This window comes from Oncorhynchus kisutch, linkage group LG30, assembly GCF_002021735.2.
Source record: "Oncorhynchus kisutch isolate 150728-3 linkage group LG30, Okis_V2, whole genome shotgun sequence".
In the NCBI taxonomy this organism is placed as follows: domain Eukaryota; kingdom Metazoa; phylum Chordata; class Actinopteri; order Salmoniformes; family Salmonidae; genus Oncorhynchus; species Oncorhynchus kisutch.
Window position 1 is genome coordinate 35,535,284 of NC_034203.2, and position 20,812 is coordinate 35,556,095.

At 45.5% G+C, this 20,812-nt stretch overlaps 1 protein-coding gene across 6 annotated transcripts in view; it reads right to left on the reverse strand.

The window, feature by feature from the left end:
• The window catches only part of tcf3a (transcription factor 3a), a 38,806-nt gene that overhangs the window by 4,965 nt on the left and 13,029 nt on the right, over positions 1–20,812 (reverse strand). For 2 of the 6 annotated variants that reach the window (XM_031809729.1, XM_020467038.2), the window contains 16 exons: positions 15,525–15,598; positions 14,017–14,092; positions 13,498–13,538; positions 12,816–12,945; positions 12,115–12,164; positions 9,103–9,205; positions 7,579–7,715; positions 7,329–7,467; positions 7,101–7,159; positions 6,836–6,914; positions 5,883–5,959; positions 5,544–5,723; positions 5,246–5,357; positions 4,972–5,104; positions 4,264–4,317; positions 3,338–3,579 (listed from right to left, as the gene is read on the reverse strand). In XM_031809729.1, the coding sequence (XP_031665589.1) occupies positions 3,338–3,579; positions 4,264–4,317; positions 4,972–5,104; positions 5,246–5,357; positions 5,544–5,723; positions 5,883–5,959; positions 6,836–6,914; positions 7,101–7,159; positions 7,329–7,467; positions 7,579–7,715; positions 9,103–9,205; positions 12,115–12,164; positions 12,816–12,945; positions 13,498–13,538; positions 14,017–14,092; positions 15,525–15,598 (1,686 nt within the window). Of the gene's footprint in view, positions 1–3; positions 252–3,337; positions 3,580–4,263; positions 4,318–4,971; positions 5,105–5,245; positions 5,358–5,543; positions 5,724–5,882; positions 5,960–6,835; positions 6,915–7,100; positions 7,160–7,328; positions 7,468–7,578; positions 7,716–9,102; positions 9,206–12,114; positions 12,165–12,815; positions 12,946–13,497; positions 13,539–14,016; positions 14,093–15,524; positions 15,599–20,812 lie in introns of all 6 variants that reach the window. The other 4 variants (XM_020467034.2, XM_020467035.2, XM_020467036.2 and 1 more) reach the window with 3 other exon arrangements.

Genomic DNA, 20,812 nt, shown 5'->3' on the forward strand with positions numbered 1-20,812 from the left:
TACCTCGGACCTGCTTCTCCAGGCCCATAATGACCTGCGAGGCCTGCTGCAGGATGATGAGTTTGGTCTGGGCCTTGTCGCCGCGCAGGTGCACCTGCACCATCCGGCCCAGCTCCCTGAACGCCTCGTTAATGTCGCGCACGCGCACCCTCTCCCGGACGTTGTTGGCCGAGCGGCGCTCCCGCTCACGCTTCTCCTTCTCCTCTGCCGTCAGGTTGTCGTCGCTGGGCGAGGCCACGCTGCAGCTGCTGCTGAGGAGGGAGGGGGCATTATGGTACACCCCAACACCTGCTGCTTTTACCCACCAAGTTGCCCCTACGGATTTAAGTTACCCCTAAATGCTGACAGTTTTTACGGATAGTTTATGTGGATAGCCAATTGCTGTTCCAGGGCCAGTTCACATCTTTTGTCTGGCATAGTTAGACCTGATCCTAGACCAGCACTTCCCTACAGCATTCCCTGCACATTACTCTATTCACATCCTTGATCAGACTGCCTGACTGTGACACCATTCAATAAGTGCCATATTTGGGCAGTAGGCCAGCAGCAGGAAGTGGTGGTTGTCCAGATGGACAGAATGTGTTCCAGGGACGAGGAGGAGGAGGATCCCGGTGGAGAGTGGTGCGGTGGAGCAGAAGAGCGAGAGAGAGAGCGGATGGATGGACTGCGAAGGACGCGGTAACAGAATCCTTTTGTTTTTACACGGCGGAATCCTTAGACAAGAGCACTACTGTTACTGCTATTGTCCATGAACACATCTTTTAAGACCTCACAAATGATATTTGCAACTGGGAATATTTTTTTTTATTATTATACCCAAAGCAAGTTTTTCCATCACTTCTTGGGAGACATTCAATTGGCTAAACAGCAACTTAAGGTTATTTTGTCTAATTGAGTTTTTAAAATGTTGAGTTACGGGTTGACAACCATCATACCAAATGTTCCAAACGGAATCTGACAGAACCCAGACCAACAGTCTACATCTCCTGCTGATCAGGACCCAGGAGTGTATTCACAGGTGATAATATGAGGCTTTTGGGGGCTGTCAGTGAAGCGGAAAGACCAAGAAAGAGAGGGAGAGGAGGAAAGACAGCAACACACCCTCTACCAGGTCTAGAGAATGGGAAACAGGAACACACCCTCTACCAGGTCTAGAGAATGGGAAACAGGAACACACCCTCTACCAGGTCTAGAGAATGGGAAACAGGAACACACCCTCTACCAGGTCTAGAGAATGGGAAACAGGAACACACCCTCTACCAGGTCTAGAGAATGGGAAACAGGAACACAGAGAGAGAAACAGAGAGAGAGCTAGATGCTGGTGCCTCATGTTAAATACATCAGCGGTCAGAGATGTATTATCTGAATGAGTGGAAGCTGAAATCACTGCTGCCATCTGCAAAAGGAAATGACAGAAAGAGAGATGGAGATGGGTATGAAGAGGAATTCAATGAAATCAGTAAATTAAAAATGTTAACATTTGACAAATAAGGGCATGCAACACAGAGACACTGTAATACGAAAGTGAAGTGAGTTAATACATTGAGGAATGGGATAGGAGCAGAACAGTGAGCCCCTCTCATCCAATCACAACCGGTATCTGCATCAGTATAGCCAATCAGCAGGCAGAATACAGGGGGATCAATGCTGTAACTTGGGAATGGTGACACGTTGCACCAGGCCGTTAACATTATACTCAACCTGGAGCAGCAAGTCCGAGGTCAGAGTTTATTATTTTTTTAAATGTTGAAAATGTGGGAATCCTCTCTGACAAAAAAAATCTTTGCACTTCACTTTGGGCCATTACACAAAGCTGATCAAATTAATTTAGAAGTCATTATCGGGGCCTGAAATAATTGTAACAGTCTAAAAAGCTAACAGAAAGATAATGGGTTGTTAAACCGTGTTGCTAAGGCCTCATAAGAAGCAAAGTGATGGGAGACAGCAATAGAAGCGTATAAGGGAAATCAGAAATATAATATTAATGGGTCGTTCCACCAAATGAGTGCCCTTCGCATCCCTTTGATATTTTAAGTAGAAATTGTGCACAAATATAGAATTTTAAAAGCCTATTAATTGAAATGAAGTGCCCTTTAATATAGACCACATGGAGAATTCAGATTTGTTTTATATGAATAGACTTGCTAAAGTGCAAAATTCAGCATTTTGACATGTTTCTCCGTGCAGCCTCTGACTTCTAGGAAGATTTTAACCCTCTTAAGCAACATTTCTCCAAGTTCTCACCATCATTGTGAAGTGCTAGCCTTTTTGTTACTTTGACAAAGTCATTTCTGAAGATGAATTATTTCATACAATTAGTGATTCATTTAAGTCTGTCCCTCATTTTAAGGTCAACCCTGTTACGCGACTTGAACTCTCGTTTTAATATGGTGAAACTATTCCTCCAATATTTTTTCCAAAATAATCTACTAGTCAAACGATAGTGTAAAAGTAGGAGAGCTGATTCTACTCTTTTCGTCCATTTGCTGGTGTTTTGTGGTGGAAAACTGAGAGGGTCAAGTTTAACACTTCAACCCTGTTACACATAGAAATGTTTTAACAATTCAACTTTGTGAAGCTTGCATTCAAATGCCTCTCCCTGTTGCACACAAGCTTCCCACCATCACAAGGGGATTTATGGCTGATTTAACAAGAATTTGTCCACCTGGTTACTTCGGCTAGTAATTATGTAGTATATATTTCTCTTTGTACCTCTTGAGATGGAAAACATGTTATTTTGTTGAACATGTGCCCTTTATGACAGAATGTCAAAATTATGAGAATTCCAAAAGTTTTTCTTACACTTCTCAAAGGGCACCGAATTGGTGGAACGACCCCTAATATAGTGGAGGGGGAGGCAGTCACATGAAGCAGCCCAGACAGACCGACTCATGCTGTTTAGATCAGGCAACACATACGACACCAAACCAGACATGAATCCAGTGGTAGGTTGTATATGTGCACACAGCAGCAAAGCCTCAAAGGAACGGAGAAGGGGCCACATCCCAAACAGTCTAAATAGCTTCCTTTCCTCGTCCCATTTTCTCCGATCATAACAAACTAGATGGTTGGAAACTAGTTTTAATACTTGAAAGTGGCCTCATCGCCTAGTCTGCTCTCTATCTGCAATGATCTAAAAACACAGGAGCCTGACACCTTTCCAATGACTTCACATCAAAGAAGGAAAAGAGATAAGTAAAGCAAACCACTCAAGAGTATGGAGACATCCCAGGGCCTTTACCCTGAAGGATACTAGAAGGCATCAGAGAATTGGGACGCGGCCCTACCCTGGTTCTTTGTCCCGTCTAAAACTGGACTCCAGTGACAGCACACTGACCTCGGACTTGCTGCTCCAGGTTGAGTATAACATTAACGGCCTGGTGCAGAATGAGCAGTTTGGTCTGGGGTTTCTCATTAGTCAGGTGTAGCTGACACATGCGCCCCAGCTCCTTAAAGGCTTCGTTGATGTCCCGCACGCGCAGACGCTCACGGGCATTATTTGCCACCCGCCGCTCTTTCTCCCGCTCTTTCTTCAACTCCGGCGGCAGATCCTCGTCATCCTCGTCCTCATCATCGTGACTGATGAAGAGTCAATGTAGGCCAAGGGGGAGGTTTGGTTGGAAGGGATAGAAGACATATTTACTAAAGTGGACAAGACTATTACGTTCTGTTCTAATCACTTGCTAGAGAATGATTAAATGCTTTCATTCTGTGAGTGCTGTACTACAGCTTCTGGACCATTATGACAAAGAATAAGCTCTTCATTCTTTAAGCAAGAAAACAGGACTTTATATAATCCTCTAACATACTTCTGCAAACTCATATACAACATACAAACATGTTTTCTTTATCAATGTTGAAAATGTTAGGGTAAAAGCCAGGTTCTGTGCTGCAATAGCTGTGAAATTATCAAATCTAATTTCATCTCAGTTCAAGTCATCAAATTGACAATTCAAATTCATAATATATTACGCCATCAGTTACTAAACCTGGGGTATCCCTTTCAGAGCTTGTGTGTTATAAGAATGTGTTATAATTGCAAGATGATACAAACCTTCACTCAAGGCACCAACAACTGCACGGCTCAAGGAGCGAGAAAAGCGTTTGCTATGCCTGAGTAAATCATTTATGCTGAAATTCTGCCGACCAGGTATAAATAAATAGATGTCAGTTTAGAATTATTCTCAAAAAAATGTTATTTGGTGTCTATATTTCTGGACACACCCCCTGAGGTGAGGCGCACATGACTGGATACAGACTTACTCTGCTCCCGTGTCTGATAGGGAGGAAGAGAAGGTCTGGAAGGAGAACGTCTCTCTGAAAACAATGGTAGACACGAGGGCACACATGATAACAGTGCTAGGGAGAATCACCTCTTTTTGAGTGCTGGGGCTGTGTTAGGTTGAAATAGAGAGGGTAAACCTGCACTCCCTGAATGGACATAATCATTTTCAACAGATGTCTTGAAAATGATCCTGAAATAATAATAAATCCTGAAAACGTTCAGTGAGAGTTTACCCCCTTTATAATAACAGCAGCACAGTCCCTACGACAAATCATTGAGCCACATTCGCTAGCCTAAGCTAACAAGATGGTTAAACAGATCAAAATGTCCCACTTCCGATACCACAACAATCACCTAGTGCTTAGGTTTTGACAGGAGTTTTCTTTACTTTGTAAATAGCACTGCACAAACAACACTAAAAAGAGACTGGAATGCAGTATAGTGTCGAAATGACTTAATTTGATCAATGTGCCAACTGATCAGACAATTGACACGGTAATACCTGCCAGAAAACATCTGAATCCTAACTTAACCGAGCTCTTAATGTAAACTTCCAGGTAAATCATGCATTGACGATGACGACGACTTGCCTGAACATAGAAGTCCTATACTTGCATCTCAAGAGAGTGACTGACTGATTTCAGTCATATTAATGTGTCATTGCTACAGACAGAGGGCGTAGTCACCTTGTTCGGGTGCGAGCCTTCGAGTCTTTCTTCTCGTCCTCTGACTTGTCAGCCACGGAGGAGTTCTCGTCATCCTCCTTGTCCTCCCTTTTGATGTCGGCGCCACTGGACGAGTGTGTGGAGCGAGAAAGGCCTGAGGGAAAATGGGGGGGGGATAAGTCAATGCCAAGCACAGTAGATATTTTGAGAAAGAGGGAGAGTCAATCATTTTGTCTCCTTTCCTTTCCTGAATGGCAAGAGAGAGGAAAATAAAGAGTGACAAGGAGGAACTAACTGGTGAAGCCCTCAGGCTGGCTGCCAGGCTGGGCTGAGGGAGGGCCATGGTGACCATGCAGACCAGGACCACTAGAGGGCGGACCAGCAGAGTCCTCATGGTGGTTGGCCATCTACAGAGCAAAGGAGAAACATGGGATTCGATAGTTACAGTCTTACAGTCTCTTCATAACATAGCTGTCACATGACTATTTACATGAAGCTATATAGAACAGCATGACAATAAATAGACAGAATCCTAAACCTTCCATATGGCTAGATATGCCCACTATAGATCTATTCATCCCTCCGGTTCTTACAAGGTTGGGCAGTCTGTTGGCCAGTCCCAGGCCAGCGTTGTTGAAGGCCTGGGCAAGACCTCCTATCCCAGCGCTGAGGAGGCTGTGCATGTCAGTCAGCCCCCCTGGGCCCCCCTGTCCCCCGGCGTGGCGCTGCAGAACGTGTATTGCCTCCTCCAGACGGTCCTCCATTTTGTTTTGCTGTAGAACAGAAGGTAAGTATACCGGGGTAAGTATAACAAACGCTGTTTATTCATCAACTTCAACTCATCCAGCTTGCTTCAGACCAAGGTGTTATTCGTGATCTTTTAAGATATGTGACTACACACGTCCAGGAGTAGGACATGACATGTAACTCACCAGGGCCTGCAGTCCTCCCTCAAAGTTTGGAGAGGGTGTGGCCTGTCCCGAGCCCCGGGACCACTGAGAGGCAGAACCTACAGAGACAGAGAGACATTAAGCATCTGGACAAAAACTTTGTCTTTGAAAATAGTTGGCACAAACCGCAAGAGTGGGGCTGTCCATCTACCAGGCAAAAGACCATTCGGTTGAAAAGCAGTCAACCATAACTTGTTATCTAGTAACTCTAGACAAGATGTAATCTAATTATGTCAAATTTCATTAGAGGTTTTATGGTTGGCGATTTCAGACACCACACTCAAAGCACTGGTGTCAAAGAAGAACCTAAATCTGGTCGCTCGATTCCACATTGGACCAACAGTGACATTTGCACTTCATCTGCCTGTGAGAAAAAAGCTATTTTTTTGTCATTTTCCATGTGGCTGTAACCTTACACCACAGGATATGGCCCCCTAAGGACTAAAACAGGTGGGATCCGCTAGGTCAGTACACTGACATTTTTTCTCTTACACCTACCCAAACACTTAAATCTCTTAAATATCACCTTAGCCCAGTGTTCAGTCACAACCGAATAAAAACTAGCTAGGAATCAGCAGTAGGCTCCAACCCACCATATAGGAAATGCCTTGCTAGGTTTCACTAAGGGTTAACCCAATTGTGATCCTGCAAGCTACAGGTGTACTCTCCCTGCCATGTCCTGGGGAAGGGCTAGTTACAGGTGTATTTTCCCTGCCCAGTCACCTGCCATGGCCTGGGGAAAGCTAGGTACAGGTGTATTTTCCCTGCCCAGTCACCTGCCATGGCCTGGGGAAAGCTAGGTACAGGTGTATTTTCCCTGACCAGTCACCTGCCATGGCCTGGGGAAAGCTATGTACAGGTGTATTTTCCCTGCCCAGTCACCTGCTATGGCCTGGGGAAAGCTAGGTACAGGTGTATTTTCCCTGCCCAGTCACCTGCTATGGCCTGGGGAGAGCCCACTGGAGTAGATGGAGATGAAGGGAAGGTGTTGCTGTTGTGGTCCGAAGGATAAATCTACACATAAAAAAAACAATGAAACAGTCATTCAATAGTCATATCTGTGATACAGAAAACAGTAGAACAGAAACTCTGCCTTCTCTATTATTTGCAGATTGGGTTTTATCTTAGTCTTGGTAGATAAATCAACTTTGCATAATCACTGAAGACTATGCTTGATGTGGTCTGTGCCACTCTACTCACTGATGCCAGGGCTTTGCCGATCTCATCTCCTGAGCTAGGTGGAGCTGTTCCCCGGTTGGCTGGGAACAACCGGGTAGATGGTAAACAATTAGAACTGACATTTTTACAATTTAGAGAAAAGATGGAGGTAAAGGAAGAAACAAAGGAAGAGCCAAAAAGTGAGAGAAAAACAGAGACAGGCAGATAAAAACAGACAGTCTACAGAGTGTCAGTGGTAGACAGTCGTACCCATGATGCTGTCTGTTCCATTGATGGGGGGTGTGTGGTTGGGGACTCCGTAGCCAGCGGACCCAGGGTGAAAGCTCCCGTTCACCTCGCTGCCGTGCAGGGGGTAGTTCTGGGGCGAAAGTGGCAACGGCTGGCGCTTCTGCACAAAAACAGGCTCAAAGTCATTCTCTGGGCGATGAGTGAGAGAGAAATGGTAATGTATTCTATACTACTATATAGAGAACCAGCTAGTGTGTGTTAGTAGTCGCACCAGTCTGTCTTGCGGGTTGATGGCCGTGAAGGGGGCGGGCTGGCCCAGGTGAGGGGAGTTACCCAGCACAGCAGAGTAGCCCGGCTGCCCCATCGGCCCGGCAGAACTCCACGGGTCAGGGGAGGGGTGCAGACCTTCTGTCAGGGGGGGAACCAGGAGGAGGGGTGTTTGTGTGTAAAGGGAGTGGTGAGAGGAGATGTTGGGGGGGGTTATAGAGGGGTGTTTGTGTGGAGGGGAGTGGTGGTGAGAGGGGGGGGGGGGATAGAAAGAGCCACCAAAAATAAGACAAGGGGTCACATTCACCTGATGATTCCATCTTACTGTACAGACAGATGACTCACTAGCACACTGCCATAAGGTGATTCAACAGGGAGGATGAGACAATACAGGCAGTAATGGGGCACATACATTGTGGCCAGTTTATTAGGTACACCAGCCTGTTCACAAAAATGGATTGCTCCTACAGACATCGACTCAGGTGACCGTGGATTGCTATATAAAGCAGGCACACGGCAGAGGCATTCAGTTACTGTTTGATTAAACACTAGAATGGGCTAAACAGGGGCTAAACAGGCATAACGGTCTAAGGCATTGCAGTGCTTGAGGTGTCACTACAGATCCGGGTTTGATCCCGGGCACTGTCGCAGTTGTTCGTGACCAGGGGACCCATGAGGCGACGCAAAATCGACAGGTTTGCCCGGCTGGGATGTCCTTGTCCCATCGCAATCTAGCGACTCCTGTGGTGGGTCGGGCGCAATGCACGCTGACACGGTCGCCAGGTGTACGGTGTTTCCTCCGACACATTAGTGCGGCTGGCTTCCGGGTTAAGCAGGCAGTGTGTCAAGAAGTAGTGCGGCTTGGCAGGGTCGTGTTTCAGAGGACAAGACTAACTAACAATTGAATATCACAAAATTGGGGAGAAAAAGGGGTAAAAACAACAATTCTTACAATAAAAGAAAATAATTGTCTGTGCCAGGCCCGCTGGTTCCAGTATCTCAGGAACACTCCCATCAGCTAACTACAACAAGAATTGTCTCCAGTGGGAAAGCGATCAACACTGGACAATTGAGGAAAGGAAAAATGTTGCCTGGTCCGACGAACCCTGGTTCCTATTGAGTTAGGCAGTCAGGATTAGGCGTAAGCAGTATGAGTCCATGGCCTCATCCTGCCTGGTGTCAACGGTACAGGCTGGTGGTGTAATGGTGTTGGGAATGTTTTCCTGGCACACGTTAGGTCCCTTGATACCAATTGATCAACGTTTCCATTCCCCGTAGAATTCAGGCTGTTCTGTATGCAAAGGAGAGTCTGACCTGGTTCTAGATGAGTGTACATAATAAACTGTCCACTGAGTGTATATGACATCATTGGTCAGCTAAAATACATTTCAATAAATCACCTCACCCAAAATGGCATTTCAGACAACTTTCTCCATGTTGCCGAGGTAATAAAGTGGGTAAACCCATAGTGCTAAGTATATTGTGTAGTTTAGGCCCCCAGACATGATCTGGTATACACTACACTAACCTTGCATATAGAAGGAGCCGGGGTAGCCCACGTTCCCAGGCTTGGAGGCAGGATACCCTGCAACGTCTCGGTTATAGTCCTCTCCCGAGGCTGACGCATACACCTACAGAACACACACAGTAGGGAGATGGGGGAAAAACGGACACAGTAAAAAAAAAAGTTAAGTTAATCTCACAGGCACAAGTACAGTGAAATGCCTTCCTTACAGGTTCTAAACCCAACAATATAATAATCATATCAATGTAGTACTAAAACAACATGAGGTAGAACAAACAAGCAACAAAAAAAACAAGAACACGAGAAGTAATTCATATACAGGGTCAGTTTCAATATCATATATACAATGTGCAGGGATACTGGAGTGATGGAGGTAGATATGTATAGGGGTAAGGAGACAGGGATACTGGAGTGATGGAGGTAGATATGTATAGGGGTAAGGTGACAGGGATACTGGAGTGATGGAGGTAGATATGTATAGGGGTAAGGTGACAGGGATACTGGAGTGATGGAGGTATATATGTATAGGGGTAAGGAGACAGGGATACTGGAGTGATGGAGGTAGATATGTATAGGGGTAAGGAGACAGGGATACTGGAGTGATGGAGGCAGATATGTATAGGGGTAAGGAGACAGGGATACTGGAGTGATGGAGGCAGATATGTATAGGGGTAAGGTGACAGGGATACTGGAGTGATGGAGGTATATATGTATAGGGGTAAGGAGACAGGGATACTGGAGTGATGGAGGCAGATATGTATAGGGGTAAGGAGACAGGGATACTGGAGTGATGGAGGCAGATATGTATAGGGGTAAGGAGACAGGGATACTGGAGTGATGGAGGTAGATATGTATAGGGGTAAGGTGACTAGGCATCAGGATATATGATAAACAGAGTAGCAGCAGCGTATATGATGATTATATATATATATATATATATATATAAATAAGTCAGTATAAATGTGTGTGAGCAAATTAAGTAAGTGTGTGTGCGAGTGTGTTGGAGTGCCAGTGTGCTTGAGTGTGTAGAGTCCTGTGAGTGAGCATAGAAAGTGCAAAAATACAAGGGTCAACTCAGATAGTCTGTGTAGCCATTTTGTTAGCTATTTAGCAGTCTTATGGCTTGGGGATAGAAGCTTTTCAGGAGCCTGTTGGTGTCTATGGCTTGGTTGGCTGGGGTCTGTAACATGGTATTTTCTAATGATTCCCAAGTGATCTGAAATAGTAGACTGTGTGTGGTCAAAACCTTGTATCCTGTCTTGATTAGGCCACCCACCCACACACACTGAACACTGCTCAAATGGTTGGTATGTCAATTGAGGAGTACATTTGTACACTATTTTTACTGCTTAATTCAAAATCAACAGCCTCTATGGCATTTGAGGACACTGGGGCGTTGTCTTTACTATTGAACTAAGCAGTATGGAAGGTTTTCTTAGGGGATGTTCTGTTACTAAGACAACAAACAGATTTTAAAACAGACAATAATTCCACACACACAGTTATAGTAAAGTATCCTTTTGGTCACATGAACTAGCCTACACAAAGTACAAGAAAACTCTGTGTGCTCCTGTACAATCTGCTGGATGTAGGTTCAGTAAACTGCCTTGAACCAATGACAGGGAGGCTGCCATTAACCAAGAACAATATCTGAACTCCTTATGTTATGTTACCAAGACAACAAATTCATTCTTTACTGGCTCAGAAGGAGCCATAAACCCAACGTTTCTTCTCTGTGATCTCAGGGTCTTACGGCTAGGTCTGAGATGTATACGGTGTGTCTGTGCTAGTGTGTGTCTGTGCTAGTGTGTGTTCTGGTTAACACACATGATCCAGTCTTCTCTCAGGCTTACAGAGCATCACACAGAATTGATAGTTGTCTCTGGCATGTCACTAAAGAGGTGAAGGTCCTGAGGTTGTGAACTAGCAGATGCCACAGAATCAGCCCAATTCTGGCATGCATGAGATAATAAACCTATGGGCCAGACAACTCAGTTCCTACACAGTGAAGTTGTTTCTCTAATTTGATTAAACAGAGAGAGGAAGAGAGGAATAGAGGGTGAGAGGAAGAGAGGAAGAGGGGGAGAGGGAATGGAGAGATGCACTCCTAATTACTGTGCCATCTGCCCATTCCTGGACTGCAGCCAACTCTACAGGCAGCTGGGATAGAGGGATGGGGGAGGGAGAAAAAGAGTGAGATGGAGGAAAAGAGAGCGGGGGAGGGTGAGAGAGAAACAGAAAGGAGGGTTGGAGCAAGTAGAACTCACAAGAGGGAGATGGAGAGAAAAAGAGAGCGGGGGAGGGTGAGAGAGAAACAGAAAGGAGGGTTGGAGCAAGTAGAACTCACAAGAGGGAGATGGAGAGAAAAAGAGGGAGGGGAGAGAAGGAAAAAGATGGAAGGTGAACAGTCGACACTGTATAGAGGAGGTTTAGTGAAGTCATCAAGCCTCATTCTTTACCTTAAGCAATGGACGGGTGAGAATGCTGGGCTGGAAGGAATGCATGCACATCTATAAAATAAATGGCCTACAAATAAAACCCACTATAAATACAGAAGTCTAAATAAATGAATGGGTGAATGAGTGGGGCTCAGTTTATTTTTTCACCTCGTTGGCAATGCAAAAGCACACAGCTGTGGGGCTGGAGGCCCCCTCTCTCTCTGCCAGTTTGGCTGCCGTTCTAAAATCCGGGGTTATAGTCTGGGGATTGGTGTGCGTCCACATTACACACACTGACAATGAGGGCTGGGAGGCAGTTTAGGCATGGGGGATGCAGAACATGTGTGTGTAAGGGAGTGGGTTGGGTGAATGTTTTAGATGAGGGAGCATTCCTGAGAGTGAGTGGGGAAAGGTTTGAATATGGTTGGGTGACACGGTTTCTTGCGTAGGTGGGCTCATTTTGGGTTGGAAGGGGCAAAAGGTCTGAAACAGGTTTGTGTTCTTCAGGGACAATAGGCAGACTAAGGTGTGGCAGTCTGGTACTAGGAGGTAATGGTGGGAGGGGGGCAGTACTTACTGAAGAGGGCAGGCCAGGGGGAACTTTCCTGATCTTTTTTGGCTGGCCATCTGAGGAGACACACACAGTGAGTACATAGATGAAACAACAGAGTTATGAATGCAGTGTTAACAGTTCAGGCATATCGATGAATGGGTTCATTCATGCTGTGAATGGGTTCATTCATGCTGTCCATTAGGTAAGCTCTGTGCTGGTAGGAATATGTCTTTATGAGCCCTTATAAATGCCTTAATCAAACAGAATCTTATCTTATGCAACCAGTGTGTTTATGCAATGGTGTCACCCCCCCGCTCCTCCCATTGAACCCCTGGCTGGTTTAGCAGAAGTGAGATTTCTCTGGTTGTTATTTTAAACATCAGTAGGAGAAGTGAGAGTAATCACAGTCCTACAAATACACCAGAATAAAGAGCTCCTTCACATAGTAATAGTATTAATGGAGTGGATATGGTCGTGAATTCCATGTGATTTTACAAGGGACCTGCCAATTAGGTGACACTATGAATTGTTTCATGTAATTCAACTGCAGTAAGCATTAGCAGCAGAAATAGAACTGGAAGCTAATTTAAAAAAGACCCTCCAATATGACCAGAAGGAAACACCATGGAACACTGCTTTACATTGGAATGTCGGTTCTACATTGGAATGTGTGCTCCATCTTCCTTGAATTCTATGGGATAATATTCTGCGGTTTCTGTCCTTACCCATGCTCTCCTGGGTGGATCTCCTGCGAGGATTGAACTGGGAGGGGTAGAACTGGGAGCCTGACTTCAGACCCGAGGGGGACAGGGCATCAGGACTGGGCATGGGCATCTCACTGGGCATAAAGCCAGGCTACACGGGAGGAGAGAAGACCAGGTCAGTCACACACATACTGCTAGAGACAGTAATGTTTAGAGAGGGGACGAGAAGGACAAGAAGGATGAGGGGAGCAGGACGAGGGGAGCAGGACGAGGGGAGCAGGGCGAGGGGACGAGAAGGACGAGGGGAGCAGGAGAGAGGATGAGAAGGACGAGGGGAGCAGGACGAGGGGACGAGAAGGACGAGGGGAGCAGAAGAGAGGATGAGAAGGACGAGGGGAGCAGGGCGAGGGGACGAGAAGGACGAGGGGAGCAGGAGAGAGGATGAGAAGGACGAGAAGGACGAGGGGACGAGAAGGACGAGGGGAGCAGAAGAGAGGATGAGAAGGACGAGGGGAGCAGGGCGAGGGGACGAGAAGGACGAGGGGAGCAGGACGAGGGGACGAAAAGAGCAGGAGAGAGGACGAAACACTAGGGGAGCAGATTCACAATAAAAATGACTCAGCGGAAGAGACCACAGCTACAGATGGGAGAGCTAGTCACAAGAGGGGAAAAAACAAGTTGGAAAATAAGTGACTGATTTTACCTGTGCTCCAAAAGAAGAGTAAGGTCCTCGCTCAGCTTTGCCTGTAAAAACAGATAGAGGGACAATCAGGGCAGGACATGGTAAAAACCTTTAAAGGCCGTTTCACTCATCTCCAGCACATTAACAACCAATCTGACCTGTTCACCCTTCTCCAGTTGGGCGCCCCTTATCTGCCACCCGCCCGCCGTGTGAGGTGCTCTATATGAAGGGTTGTATTTATGACTTTAGACAGGAGCAAAACAACTTGGCTCGTTATAGAGGGTCCGAGGGTAATTAAAGCCTAACCCCCATCTCTGCTCTCCTGACAGCTCAGCTGAGAGACACACAAACATGCTATAGGCCACACTAATCCCTTGGGAGAGGTTTGTTTGTGCTCCTAACCCCCCCCCACCCTTTGTCATGATGGGGACGTCCAATCAGCTGAGCTAAATTAAATGGAAGGCCAGGGAGAGAACCTGTTCCAGATACAAGATCTAAAACATAGGCCAGGATGGAGGAAATATATTCAGATCTCCTTACCCACAATTCCTGAGCCAAACATAGGGGTGGAAGCCAGGCATTCGTGCTCATTGTAATGAGTTCCTTCACCATAACCCTGGAGGGAAGAAGAGAAAGACAAAAGAGAGATGAAGAATTTAAATCAAATGCTGTGTCTTAAAACAGATTCAACATGACCATCTACAAGCAAAACGCACAGTGCCTGTGAGCTCTTTGGACCAAACTGTTACGTCCAGATAAGACTAGTCATATGGATGAGTAATATCCCCCGGTGGACGATATCAAGGATACGGATGAGTAATATCCCCGGTGGACGATATCAGGGATATGGATTAGTAATATCCACAGTGTAAGAACATGTTGATACACTACATGACCAAAGGTATGTGGACACCTGCTTGTCGTACAGCTCATTCCAAAATCATGGACATTAACATTGAGTTGGTCTCTCCTTTACGGCTATAGAAGCCTCCACTCTTCTACGAAGGCTATTAACTAGATGTTGGAACATTGCATGACTTGCTTCCATTCAGCCACAAGAACATTAGTAAAGTTGGGCATTTAGGCCTGGCTAGAAGTTGGTGTTCCAATTATCCCAAAGGTGTTCGATGGGGTTGAGGTCAGGGCTCTGTGCAGTCCAGTTAAGTTCTTCCACACAGATCGACAAAACATTTTTGTATAGACCTCGCTTTGTGCATGGGGACAATGTCATGCTGAAACAGGAAAGGGAATGCCCCAAACTGTCGCCACAAAGTGGAATTACAGAATCGTCTAGAATATCATGGTATGCTGTAGCGTTAAGATTTCAATTCCCTGGAACTAAGGGGCCTAGTCCAAACCATGAAAAACAGCCCCAGACCATTATTCCTCCTCCACCAAACTTTACAGTTGGCACTATGCATTGGGGCAGGTAGCGTTCTCCTGGCATCCGCCAAACTTAGATTTGTCCGTCAGACTGCCAGATGGTGAAGTGTGATTCATCACTCCAGAGAACACGTTTTCACTGCTTGGCATTGCACATGGTGATCTTAGGCTTGTGTGTGGCTGCTCAGCCATGGAAACCCACTTCATGAAGCTCCCGACGAACAGTTAATGTGCTGACGTTGCTTCCAGAGGCAGTTTGGAACTCGGTAGTGAGTGTTGCAACGTGCTTCACCACTCGGTGGTCCCGTTCTGGGAGCTTGTGTGGCCTACCACTTCGCAGCTGAGCCATTGTTGCTCCTAGATGTTTTCACTTCACAATAACAGCAATTACAGTTGACCAGGACAACTCGAGCAGGGCAGAAATTTGATGAACCGACTTCTTGGAAAGCTGGCATCCTATGACGGTGCCACGTTGAAAGTCATGAGCTCATCAGTAAGGCCATCCTACTGTCAATGGTTGTCTATGGAGATTGCATGGAGGTGTGCTCGATTTTATACACCCGTCAGCAATGGGTGTGGCTGAACTAGCCGAATCCACTAATTTGAAGGGGTGTCCACATACACTATATACACACACAAAAGTGTAGTGTGCAGTGTTCCCTTACCCGTCCCTGGTTGAAGGAAGGGCTGTTCTGTTCTCCAGATGCCCAGGGGGTAGAACCGCTTCGCTCATCCATACCTAGAACACAGACCATGGAACACAGGGTTAGACCTGAGAGGTGTTGGACTGGAAAAGGAGGGAGAAAAGGAGCAACTCAATCTAAATTACCCCTAGTCCCCCCCCACCCGAGTATTGATAGGTTTGAGTGGGTTGGAAATGTGTGCAGAATATGCCAAAAATTCCACCCAACCAATCAAGGTGGAGCATTACCATAACCTCAATACCTATCCAATCTTTTCAGAGCCACACTAGTACCTAGAAGATAGATGCTGGAGGGTCGCCTGCTTCCGAACTGCCTGGGAGTGCTCCAAATAACCTTTGGTTGAGCACTGCTACTTCAGCTCCCAGTGTCCACTCTGCCACTAACATGCTGCCGCGGGTTCACCAGACACGATCAGGACTCAGGTTGAAATACCACAAATGAACTCTGAACCAACTATATTAATTTGGGGACAGGTAAAAAAATATAATAAAAAAATAAATAAATATGGCAACATTTATGGCAATTTAGCTAGCTAGCTTGCTGTTGCTAGCTAATTTGTCCTGGGAAAAAACATTGGGTTGTTAATTTACAAATGCACAAGGTCCTCTACACCGACAAAAGGGTAAGCAGAGTTTGTTTTAGTAATCGCTCCTCCTTCAGGCTTCTTCTTTAGACTTTATATGGAGGTTGGCAACCAACTTTAATTTAAGGTGCATTACCACTACCAACTGGACTATGGACCTCAGTTCATCTTTCAATCACCCACATCAGTATACGCTCCTAAAAACCAATGAGGAGATGGGAAAGACAGGACTTGCAGCGCGTCAAGCGTCACAAATAGAACCAAGTTCTATTTTAGTGCCTGACTATGCAGACACATGTGAGCAGTGTGGGTGCAATGCTTGAAAAACACGTTAACTGTCTTTCAAAGATGATTTGTAAAAATCCAAATAACTTCACAGATCTTCATGGTAAAGGGTTTAAACACCGTTTTCCATGCTTATTCAATGAACCATAAACAATTAATGAACATGCACCTGTGCAATTAAAGGTCACAGTTATGAAAACTTAGTACACTAAAAAGAGGCCTTTCTACTGACTCTGAAAGACACCAAAAGGAAGATGCCCAGGTTCCCTGCTCATCAGTGTGAAGATGAGGCCTGTTGTAAAGGCAGGTCCTCACCAAACATCACCAGCAACAACGTCACCTATGGGCAAAAAGTGCTCTTCACTGACGAGTTGCGGTTTTGTCTCACCAGGAGTGATGGTCAGATTCGCATTTATCGTCGAAGGAATGGGTGTTACACGGAGGCCTGTACTCTGGAGCGGGATCGATTTGAAGGTGGTCTGGTGCGGTGTGTCACAGCGTCATCGGACTGAGCTTGTTGTCATCGCAGGCAATCTCAACGCTGTGCGTTACAGGGAAGACATCCTCCTCCCTCATGTGGTACCCTTCCTGCAGGCTCATCCTGACATGACCCTCCAACATGACAATGCCACCAGCCATACTGCTCGTTCTGTGCGTGATTTCCTGCAAGACCGGTATGTCAGTGTTCTGCCATGGCCAGTGAAGAGCCCGGATCTCAATCCTATTGAGCACGTCTGGGACCTGTTGGATCGGCGGGTGAGGGGTAGGGCCATTCCCCCCCAGAAATGTCCGGGAACTTGCAGGTGCCTTGGTGGAAGAGTGGGGAAACATCTCACAGCAAGAACTGGCAAATCTGGTGCAGTCCATGAGGAGATGTACTGCAGTACTTAATGCAGCTGGTGGCCACACCAGATACTGACTTACTTTTGATTTTGACCCCCCCTTTGGTCAAGGATACATTATTCGATTTCTGTTAGTCACATGTCTGTGGCACTTGTTCAGTTCATGTCTCAGTTGTTGAATGTTATGTTCATACAAATATTTACACATGTTAAGTTGCTGAAAATAAAACGCAGTTGAAAATAAAAACAGCACATTTTTTTTTGCAGAGTTTGTGTGTACATTTATTTTGTGACAGGAGCAGTGTGGTCAGCATGTTAGTGGGGCTAAGAGCTGTAGGAAGTTTGAATAATTAACACCAAGCATGAGGCTCCTACAATCATCCTCAACATTTGTCATTCTCCCACTTCACTCCTTTACATTTTTCCACAGCAACGCAGTAGCAGTTAATATCCCCATCCCCTTACACCCTCTTTGCATGACAACAGACTAAGGGCTACACATTAACAGAAGGGACACAAGTCATGTAGCCATGTTGTCCCTGGTCAAATGATTAGCATTGAAAAAAGGGGAAAGTAGGAAGTGTGTTTTAAAAATTGGTGAAGCAGCAATTCTCTCCCTCCATCCTCCTCTCTTACCACTACCCAGCATCTCTGGGGGGAAACTGTGGCTTAATTGTGGGCTGATCTGCATAATAGTGCATATTAATGAGGCGCTGCTCTATGAATATTCATATTTTTTTGTTTTGTTGTCTAATTAAAAAAACAGAGAGGCGGAGGCGAGCGGGTAGGAAGACGACGATCAGCCATCGAGGAGAATGATGGTCCAGAGTGGAGTGAGCTGCTACATCACCGTGACAACTGATCTATAGGAGAGATGCCAGCGGAATGGCAGATGGAGGAGACGAGGGGCTTGTTGCCTCAACGTGATGTCACTCTCCATGTCAATCAGTAGTGAGGAAATGTACACAGCAGAGACATAAAACAGCACACAAGGACCAGTCCCTTCCTCTGCTGAAAATGACAAGTGTTTCTCCTTGTCATTTCCCAGGGAGATCGCAAAGGTGCCAACTGAAGGGATAGTTCACCAGGGACCTCACGATATCACCAAACGCAGGTGCCGATACGATATGTATTAATCAAATTTATTTCAAATCAAATTTATTTATATAGCCCTTCGTACATCAGCTGATATCTCAAAGTGCTGTACAGAAACCCAGCCTAAAACCCCAAACAGCAAGCAATGCAGGTGGAGAAGCACGGTGGCTAGGAAAAACTCCCTAGAAAGGCCAATACCTAGGAAGAAACCTAGAGAGGAACCAGGCTATGTGGGGTGGCCAGTCCTCTTCTGGCTGTGCCGGGTGGAGATTATAACAGAACATGGTCAAGATGTTCAATGTTCATAAATGACCAGCATGGTCGAATAATAATAAGGCAGAACAGTTGAAACTAGAGCAGCAGCACAGTCAGGTGGAAGTTGAAACTGGAGCAGCAGCATGGCCAGGTAGACTGGGGACAGCAAGGAGTCCTAGTCATATTAGGATTCTCACGATTCTATATGTAGTGTGATTCAATAATGTGATATTTGAAATTTGATGTTCCAAACATATTTCTCACCACATGCCTGCTGCACAGGGATTAGAGAGCCACGAGAAAAACAGTTTTGATCAGTCATGGAAATAAGTGCTGAAAACATATTGGCTCCCTATTTATAAAAGATGAACAACAAGCTATGAAGGACACACACTGAAGTTTTGGTGCAAGTACAGCAGGTACAGCCAACTAGAAATACAATCAAATATAATATCCCGATATGCAACTATCAATCCACCCCCCCATCACTGAGTGTAAAAAAACATTAACACTGGTTCTTTCCATGTTAGACTGCCCAGGTGAATCCAAGTCAAATCTATGATCCCTTATTGATGTCACTTATTAAATCCACTTCAATCAGTGTAGATGAAGGGGAGAAAACAGGTTAAAGGATTTTTAGGCTTCGAGACAATTGAGACATGGATTGTGTGTGTGCCATTCAGAGGTGGAATGTGCAAGACAAAATAATTAAGTGTCCTTGAACAGGGTATGGTGGTAGGTGCCAGGCACATAGATGTGTCAAGAACAGCAACGCTGCTGGGTTTCACGCTCAACAGTTTCCTGTGTGTATCAAGGACGAATTGAGGCTGTTCTGGGGGCAAAGGGGGAGGGGGTGCAACTCAATATTATGAAGGTGTTCCAAATGTTTGTTATTCACCCACATTTAAATGTAATCTAATAATAAATATATAGATTTTTTATTTTTTTTTACTTTGTCACAGCTTAGCATTTGTACCTTTTGGCATGTGCTAAACAGCTAGCCTAAAAATCACCTTCTGACTACTTGTACAGACCACAGTCTAGATATCCACAAGATGCGTTAAACTTGAGGGTAACCATCTCCATAACCCTGTCGAGGGCTGCCAAGACAAACATTATGAGGACGTCTTGGTGTGGTCTCCTCCTCCTGCTAAACCAGGCCGGACCTCAGATGCCATCTTCACAAGCCACACAATCCACATTCCCCTCAAGTCAACAGTATGAATGGGCGCCTAAAATGGAGTCATCTGAAGAATGTGGAAGACTTAGCATAGCCGCTGGGGTAGGAAATGAACACGGTGGGTATCCCTTACTGCTCTTTAGGAAGACTGACAAGGGCAAAGGAGGGGAGATCCAGATCTGAACTGACACCATGGGGATAAAGGAGAGCTCTGCAGGTACCTAGAACCCCTGGCCCCGGGCTATTCACGGATTCTCCTGGGGAGGGAAGGGAGAACTGGAAGTAAGGAGGGAATGGAGAGGGGGTTTGGAATGCAGTGAAGGAAGTGCTCTCCTAGACCTTCTGGGTTAAGTTGTAAGTAGCATCACGACTCGTATTGCAAGGTATTTTTATGGTTGTCCAGGGATTTGAACTGTATTAAAAAAAGGTATGGAGGGAAAGTTCATTTTAACCAGGGAGATACAAATATGAAGACTGTTTCACACCACACAAATGGCTCACATTGAGAGGGAGAGCGCAAGTGAGAAACTGAAGTAAAACATCAAAATAGCTTTCATGCATATTCATTACAAATTCACATTTTTTTATTCCACATTTTCCTTCTAATTAACAGAGCTGCTGATTAGTAGATGAAGGAGAGAATAAGTGACATGCTCATCTAAGTAGACTCCTCTGTATTGCTCAAACTTCAAATGGCTGCCTCCTACAAGTCGTTGCCATGACAGCCTGATATAAGACACTACTACAACAGAGAAAACAACAGAGCTCCTGTCCACAAATCCCTGGTTTCACACATCCATAGAAATTGTTAGAAGAAAGGACCCCATATTGAACTCCACATTTTATGGACTCAAAGTATGACAAATTAACCAATAATGTTGACAGTGGTTTCTCTACTATGTTGCAGAGCCATTGCTGACTAGAACAACCCTAACATACGTGAGGCAAGGACTTTACACCTTAACCACTTTTATGGGGTTTGCCGGGCAGGGAAACTTGTGTGCGTGCG